The following is an 8,856-nucleotide window of genomic DNA, read 5'->3' as shown; positions in this document are numbered from 1 at the left end:
ATATAGTGTGTGTGTGTGTTGCCTGCATGTATGTTGTTATTGTGTACCACTTGTTTGCCTGAGTCAGAAGAAGGCAATTGAGCACTGGAACTAGTTACAGATGGTCATGAGGCACCATGTCGCTACTAGAGAATCAAACCCAGGTCATCCACAAGAGCAAAAAGTGCTCTTAATACTGAGTATCTCTCCAGTTCCTGTCCTGAAGATTCTAAAACATAGTACATGACAGTGTAGCTACTCTAGATATATATTGTTGGAAGAAACAGATGTTTGGCTCTTGCAATTGGGATAAGTCAATTTTTTACTAGATTAAGCTTTTAAAAAGTAAATCTCATGTAAATATAAAGTGTATAATTTATGGTCTCATATCCATGGGGAGGTTTTAGAGTAAGCTCACCCACTAAATTCTGCATCATTTCTATACATGCATTATTTTGTGTATGTGGAGTATAGTAGTGAAATTTAAAATACAATTGGGTACACTTTTTCTCTCAAGAACCTGATTCAAGGTAATTGTTATCTATTTCTCTATCACAAAGCCAATTTTAAAGTACTAAATTATGTTAATTTGATAAAATAATGACACTAGTAACCAGACCAAATAAACTAACATAAATATCAAAGGTAAGACTGTTGGTAATGTGGGATTCCTCTCTGTAAATGGTGAATACCATTGTTTAATAAAGAAACTAGGATGGACTAATAGGGTAGAACAGAGCTAGGTGAGGAAAACTAAACTGAATGCTGGGAGAAGGAAGCTGGAATTAGGGGAGAAGCCATGGAGTCGCTGCCTAAGACAGAAATGCTGAAACCTTGCTGGTAGATCACAAAACTCATGGAAAATTATAAAATAATGGAGATGGGTTAATTCTACGTGTGAGACCTAGCTATCAATTCCACACTTTCTTTAACCATTCTTCCATTGATGGGCATCTAGGTTGTTTCTAGGTTCTGGCTATTAAAATAATGCTGCTATGAACATAGTTGAACAAATGGTTTTGTAGTATGATTGGGCATCTCTTGGGTATATTCCCAAGAGTGGTATTGCTGGATCCTGAGGTAGGTCGATTCCCAATTTCCTGAGAAATCACCACACTGATTTCCAAAGTGGTTGCACAAGTTTTCATTCCCACCAGCAATGGATGAGTGTTCCCCTTACTCCACATCCTCTCCTGGATAGGCTATCATTGGTGTTTTTGATTTTAGCTATTCTGACAGGTGTAAGATGGTATCTCCACGTTGTTTTGATTTGTATTTCCCTGATCGCTAAGGAAGCTGAACGTGACCTTAAGTGTCTTTTGGCCATTTGAACAACTTCTGTTGAGAATGTGCATGTTCTAATGGGAGCTCACCAAATCCAGCTGGACCAGGAGTGAATGAGTATGTGATCAAACCAGACTCTTTGAATGTGGCTGACAATGGGGGCTAACTGGGAAGCCTTTGATAAAGGTACTGGGACTTGTTTCTACTGCATGTACTGGCTTTTTGGGACCCTAGTCTATTTGGATGCACAGCTTCCTAGGCCTGGATGGAGGGGGGAGGGCCTTGGACTTCCCACAGGGCAGGGGTCCCTTCCCTCTCTTAAGGAGAGTGGGGGAGAAGAAGGGGAATGGGAGGAAGGGAGGAATTGTAAATTTTTGAATGGAAAAATAAAATAATCAAGAAAATAAAAAGACCTAGCTATCAATATGCTTAAGTAAATGGCCAAACAGTCAATTAATTAATACAGTTTCTGTGTTGTTATTTTGGGAGTCTGGGCAGCCGTGAAACAAACAAGTGGCCTCCTTACTACACTGTTGATTGAAATTATAAAAGCTGTCTGTGTGTTGATGGTGTGTGATATCACTGGGGACCTTGGTTTCCACTGCATGGGAAAGAAACTCTTTTAAAACAGAAATCCCAAACAGGACCACTATATGGTCATCTGTGACAAGTTCATATTTGTCACAATGTGTTGAAAATAGTGTTTCTTTAGTGTGGCATGTTCTTTCTTGTTGGAGGGTCCTGGCTCCATTTCTGCAGATATGAGTATGTAGCCTGTAGTAACTGCAGATACCAGGAAAGCAAAATGTAACCATGGCCAGGATGGGGGTGGTGGTAGGGAAGAATGGAGAGTAATAGAAGGGTAACATCTGATCAGGGAGAGAGGGAAAGGGAGCTCCTTAGGGAGGAGGGGGAGGCAAATCCAGAAGGAGGTGAGAGTAAGATAAAGGGGAATTGCACAAGACAATTGATCTGATAAGGGGAATGGAAAAAAAGATGAGGGGGCTCCTTCGGGAAGGGGAAGAGAGATAAATACAGAAGGAGGATGTAGGTAGGTAAAATAACAATATGAATGGCTGAAGATCCACAAGGATTCTCACTGTTAACAATTTATCTCCTCCTTGCCCCCCCCCAAAAAAAAAGAAAAGAAAAGAAAAATAGTGTTTGTCTCTGTAGCTGGGAGTTACTTCTTTAAATCTGAAATCAAGTTCATAAAAGGTTTAAATGAGATTGGAAGTAAACTGAGAGACATCTAGGACCACTTATGACCATAATGTTTACACAATTCACAGGGCATGGAGAGTACACTAATGCTTTTCACTTGTAGTTATGTCTTTAATTGCAGACCTAAGAGATGTAAGATTTCATAAAAAAGAAATGTAAAAAGAGATAAATTGAGATAGACATTTTTACTGATTAAAATAGTGGGGTTATCATGCGTTTATTACTGTGTTTTCATTAGAATCATGAATCTAAACCTAGATAGTTACAAAATAGAGCTTATTAAAGTTATGAACTATGAGACTAACTTACCTAATATTTTGGATTTCTTTTTTGATTCTTTTCCAGATCATCATAATATTTGCTCAATTGTACAAGTGTGATTAATATTGTGTTCATCAGTACTGCTTTGGGTGTTAAGTGTAAAAATAGAGCAATATAAATTGATATAGATATGAATAATTTGCATTGGTATGGATTTTAAGGTCAATTTTGTTATATATATATATATGTATTTCTGATCTTGATTAAGGTATTGTGATTGTGTAATTCATTTTACAATGTAATGTATAATTAGAAATATAGGTTGTTAATGGATAATTATCAATAATAGTCAAGCTTGTAGTCATGTTAGTTGGATTCTCTAGATATATAGAGATATATTTCAGTTAGATGGGCATTCTTCATATCTTTCAAAGACTGCAGAATATGGCATTTAAATGTTTTAATAACTTAGGGCATTTCATTACAATGAAACACGTCTGCTCCTGGCAGCACCAGCTACTTCAAGAGGAAGATGGGCATCGAAGAGGCTCCTTATGGAGTTTGATAGTCATTTGGGCAAGAAACTGCTCTTGCCTGGACTGTTGCATAAACTGGACACAAGGAACCCTCAGAGAGAGGACTGCTGAACTTGCCTAAAGGTGAGATGGTCTTTTTGGGTTCCTGACTCATGAAAGAGTCTGTGAGATAGTCTGCAGGACACAGCAGATAGTGACTGAACTGTCTCTGAAATTTCCTGCTTCATGGAAGAGTCTGCTGGATACTATGGGCCTGTAGGCCGAAGATGGATGCCCCAACGGTACAAAAGAACTTTGGGTGACTGTCCAGACAGCAAGATGTCTCTGTCATTTCTAGAGTTTTGGAAGTTGTTTACTTAGGTAATACTATATCCTTCTGGAGTCTTTGATGGAGTTGAAGAATGGTTATAGTTACAGTTTTCCTTAGTTATGATAAAGATAAAATAGACATAAATATTGTAACTGTAATTCTTACTTGATAACTGTTTTCTTATATGTAATCTTACTATGTTAAAGTGAAAGCCTTTCTTTTTTGTTTAAACAGAAAAAGGGGAAATGATGGGGAAAGTCTTTTGTTTTGTGTTAATTTCATTTGGCTGCGTTCCTGGTGCCTGGCCGCCCGCATGGCCAGCTTTATCTGAAATAATTACATGGAAACTGTATTCTTTTAAACACTGCTTGGCCCATTAGTTTTAACCTCTTATTGGCTAGCTCTTACATATTGATCTAACCCATTTCTAATATTCTGTGTAGCACCATGAGCAGGCTTACCAGGAAAGATCTTAACCTGTATCTGTCTGGAGTGGGAGAATCATGGCAACTGACTGACTTGGTTTTCTTTCTCCCAGAATTCTGTTCTGTCTACTCCGCCTACCTAATTTTCAGTCCTATTAAAGGGCCAAGGCAGTCTCTTTATTTAACCAATGAAATTAACACAAAACAGAAGACTCTCCCTCATCAATAAATCAATAGAATTGCATTTCTAAGACATAAAGTTTAGATGTAATACAGGCAGACAAAATGGGAATTCTGTATAGGATGTAGATGACAATGCATTTATTATGCACAATATGCTATGTATACAGTAATTACACAGAGGGTACATAGAAATATAGGCCATGTCCAGTCTGGAACAACAAAAGTTAAGTGACAGATAAATCAAGAATGGGCAGGTAAAGAAAATGATGATATAGACATATTGATATAAGTCACAACTTTGATATATACTCTATTATTTTTTAGGTATATGAAATATGTTTCCACTATGCTTTCTGGATGATTACACTTCCTACATATGTCCTCGTTAAAGAATGTCCTATGTTTCCAAGTTGGACTTGGAGTCCTTGCCAATATGTTTCTTCTTCTTTTCTACACTTTCATAATCCTATGTCACAGACCTAAGCCCATGGACCTGATCTCTTGTCAACTGACCTTCATCCACACAATGTTGCTCCTCACTGGAGGGGTTGTTTGGGTTACAGACATATTTGAGTCACTGAACATTGAGAATGACGTCAAATGCAAAACAATGTTTTACATAAACAGGGTGATGAGAGGCCTCTCCATCTGCATCACCTGCCTCCTGAGCGTGTTCCAGGCTGTCACTATCAGTCCCAGTACCTCTTTCTTGGCGAACTTTAAACTTAAGCTAAAGAAGTACATAATCTATGCTTTCTTCTATATTTGGTCTCTAAATTTGTCATTTAATAGCAACCTGATCATCTATGTAGGTGGTTTTACCAATGTAAGTGAGACCAATCAGATGAAGGTCACGAAATCCTGCTCACTCTTCCCCACAAACTACATCATCAGGGCACTGATTTTAACAGTGACAGTTTCTATGGATATATTTCTTGTAGGAGTTATGCTTATCACAAGTGCATACATGGTGCTTATCTTGTTCAGACATCAGAGGCAATGCAAGCATCTTCACAGCTTCAGCCACCTGAGAGCATCTCCTGAGAAAAGGGCCACCCAGACCATCTTGCTGCTGGTAGTTTTCTTTGTGTTCATGTACTGGGTGGACTTCATCATCTCATCCACCGCAGTCCTGTTATGGATTTATGACCCAGTCTTACTGAGTGTTCAGAAGTTTGTGATGAATGTCTATCCCACAATTACTCCTTTGATTCAAATCAGTTCTGATAACAGAATAATCAATATACTGAAAAACATTCGGTCAAAATACCATCAGATTTTTTTTAAAAAAGTATTTTTTCTTCTTTAAAATATATATTCATTTTAATTTCTATGAATGAGTGTTATGCTAGCTTGTTTGCATGTGTGTATTCCAAATGCCCAGGAAGGCCAGAAGAGGTCACTGAATTTCCTGGAACTGGAGGTATAGATGGTTGTAAGGAGTGATGTTGGGGCAGCCCCAATATTTTTTTTCTAAAAAACAAACTTTTATTTAATTGTTTAATAGTCCAAGAAACAAATCAAGATCCTTCACATATTTAAATACAATTCTGTGATAGTACACATACACATTCTTGTGACATTTCTGCTGCCAAGTGGTATTAGTCCTTTAAGTGTTTTGTACACTGTAAGTTGAAATTACTACAGGAATTTTCTTACTCTCTCCTTTTTATTTTATATCATAAATATTCCCTTGGTGTTGAGGCTACTCAAAGGAAGCTCCTTGCTGATACTGGCATTATTTTTTCATGACAGGGTTTCTCTGTAGCTTTGGATCCTGTCCTGGAAGTAGCTCTTGTAGACCAGGCAGGCCATGAACTCACGGAGATTCACCTGCCTCTGCTTCCAAAGTGATGGGTTTAAAGGCATGTGCCACCACTGCCTGGCAGATACTGACATTTTAGTCTACTCTCGGTCATCAAGAATAGCTTAAATATCTGATTGTAGTTTTAATTCTGTTTTCTAATTATAATTTCTCTGGATCCATAGAAATAATATTAGTTTCAATTTTCTATTTTTCTTTATAGTTAAAGACACTTACCTGAAGTTTTTATGTACCTCTGTACTTGTACTTCAATTCATCCATGCTTCCTGAAATATTATTGGCAGATAGAAATCGTTTATACCTGCATACATGCTATACAATGCATATGTGTATGCATGTGTGTGCACTATGAAGGATGTGTGTGAATATGCACATAGAGGCCATTGTAGTTGGCTGTTATTCTTCATATGTCATTCTCCTTGAGCTTTGAGAAAGCATCTTTCACTGTGACAAGGGACTTACCAGATAGGGAAAGATGGTAGCCCAGGCATTCTTTGGTCTCTGCTGCTACAACTCTGGGACAAAAGTGTTTACCACCATGCTATATCTTTTTAAAACATTATTCTCTGTTATTAAAAAGAGGTTTGTTTTGTACAATATATTCTGATTAGGGTTCCCCTCCTTCTACTCCTTTCAGTTCTTTGCTACATCCCCTTCAAAAACAACCCTAAGATAAAACAAAAACAAGTAAATCAGAATAGAATAAGAGAAGAAAAAGAGCCAAAGAAAAAGCACAAGAAACACATACAGACATAGAAACACACATAGCACACACAAGAATCTTATAAAAACACAAAGAACAAAAGTCATAATATGGATGTAAAGGATCTGTTAATATTCTATTTAGATTATTTTGTGCTGATTATCTACTACAGGGCAAGGGAACTAGCCTTAGGAGTGGTTTATTTCCCTAGTGAGGCTCCCTTGAAGAAAACTAATTTTTCATTTGCAAGGAGCTATCAAACAAAGACAACTTTCAGGTTAGGATTGCGATCCTATGTCCACTTCTCTCAGCTCTAGGACCCCATGTAGGGTGGACCTGTGTGGTGCCTTGCATGATGCTGCCAAAGTCTCTGAATTTATATGTATGTCGGCGTGCTGTGTTTAGAAGACATGGGAGCCATGTGTGACTAAGTTTCCATCTGGAGTCAATTCTGACTTAAAACTTCATTTGAATACAAGATTGCCTGCTCTGCTTGCTCCAGTATCTTTGGAGGACTCTGAGAAAATTCTGTTTATGTTGACAGGAAAGACATTTTGTTCATGAGAAAAAAACACATTATCTACTAGAAATAATATTGCTGATGCCAAACCTTAGGGCATATTTTGATAGAAGAAGGTACTTGCTCAAGGACAGGAATGGTCTTGTGGTTAGATACTGACTGACTGTGCTGTGTTTTGTTCTGCTTATGCTTAATGTAAAAAAAAAAAAAAACCAAGCCACATGGCAAATTCAGACAGGAATCGTGGGCTAATATAAGTTATAAGAATTAATAAGAAGCCTGAACTAATGGTCCAATCAGTTTATAACTAATGTAGACCTCTCTGTNAAAAAAACACATTATCTACTAGAAATAATATTGCTGATGCCAAACCTTAGGGCATATTTTGATAGAAGAAGGTACTTGCTCAAGGACAGGAATGGTCTTGTGGTTAGATACTGACTGACTGTGCTGTGTTTTGTTCTGCTTATGCTTAATGTAAAAAAAAAAAAAAACCAAGCCACATGGCAAATTCAGACAGGAATCGTGGGCTAATATAAGTTATAAGAATTAATAAGAAGCCTGAACTAATGGTCCAATCAGTTTATAACTAATGTAGACCTCTCTGTGATTTCTTTGGGACTTAACAACTGTGGAAACTAGGCAGGACAGAAACTCAGTCAACAAATGGGCCCAATGTGTGGACAACTGCATCCACTTAAATCCTGAGGAGCTTGGGAAGTAATTATAGACAGAAAAGTACAGTGTAAAGCATGGCTTATTGATAGAAGCATTTTTCTCAGGTGGGCTCTGTTTGCTAGAAGCAAATGTGTCTCATTTAAGAGAGGCTTCCTGAACCAGCTTTAGCTGCAAAACCTTGCAGCTCTTTGAAGAGGTCCTGCCACGAAACATTTAAATGGTATTGATGAAAAGCTGACTACATGCTTTTTAGTTTTCAATCAAAGCAGGAAAAAAAGCCACACTGTTTTAAAATGCAGGCTTTCTGGGTCATTGTGCCAGCTTAAACTCTGACTCTTTCAGGCAGGAGGTCCAGTTACAGAGCATTTGAGTGTGGTTTGCACTGTTGCAGCTTGCTTGCTGGCAAGGACCTTGAGATGCCATAGAGTTGTGGCAATAAACATGGCTCTGGCTGGTACCTCTGCCATGAGTCTGAAATCTCAGAAAGCTAAGGAAAGAAATGGATCAAGCTGTCAAAGCCATGTCTTTAATCCTAGCCATAAAAGAGAGATATACAGTAAAGAGATGATGTGGGAGTGTCATATCCATCTGTTGATTTCATTGGCTGAACAATAAAGAAACTGCTGGCCCTGATAGGTTAAAAGATAGGTGGGCGGAATAAACAGGAGAGGGTGCTGGGCTGAAGAGGAAGTGAGGTCAGACTCTGCTCTGCTCCTGGAGAGAGCCGACAGCTCGGGAGCAGAGACGCTATGCTCAGCCCTCCCAGGTAGACGCAATGATGGATGGAGGCTAGAATCTTCCCGGTAAGCGCACCTTGGGGTGCTTACACACATTACTAGAAATGGGCTAGTCCAGGTGCGAGAATTAGCCTGTAAGGGCTAGAGTTCATGGGCCAAGCAGTTCTTAAATGAATACAGTTTGTGTGTTG

The 8,856-nt window shown here is 38.4% G+C and overlaps 1 protein-coding gene across 1 annotated transcript; it reads left to right on the top strand.

Moving 5' to 3' along the window:
* The first annotated feature begins 4,548 nt into the window (after positions 1-4,548).
* Positions 4,549-5,511, top strand: LOC126513790 (putative vomeronasal receptor-like protein 4). The gene has a single exon (XM_050162330.1). The coding sequence runs from the start codon at positions 4,579-4,581 to the stop codon at positions 5,509-5,511; it is 933 nt and encodes a 310-aa protein (XP_050018287.1). The 5' UTR covers positions 4,549-4,578.
* Positions 5,512-8,856: the final 3,345 nt, after the last annotated feature.

This window comes from Alexandromys fortis, unplaced genomic scaffold (genome assembly GCF_014885135.2).
Source record: "Alexandromys fortis isolate MF-2015 unplaced genomic scaffold, M_Fortis_MF-2015_v1.1 scaffold_117, whole genome shotgun sequence".
NCBI classification, from domain to species: Eukaryota; Metazoa; Chordata; class Mammalia; order Rodentia; family Cricetidae; genus Alexandromys; species Alexandromys fortis.
This window is presented reverse-complemented; position numbering and strand designations above follow the sequence as displayed.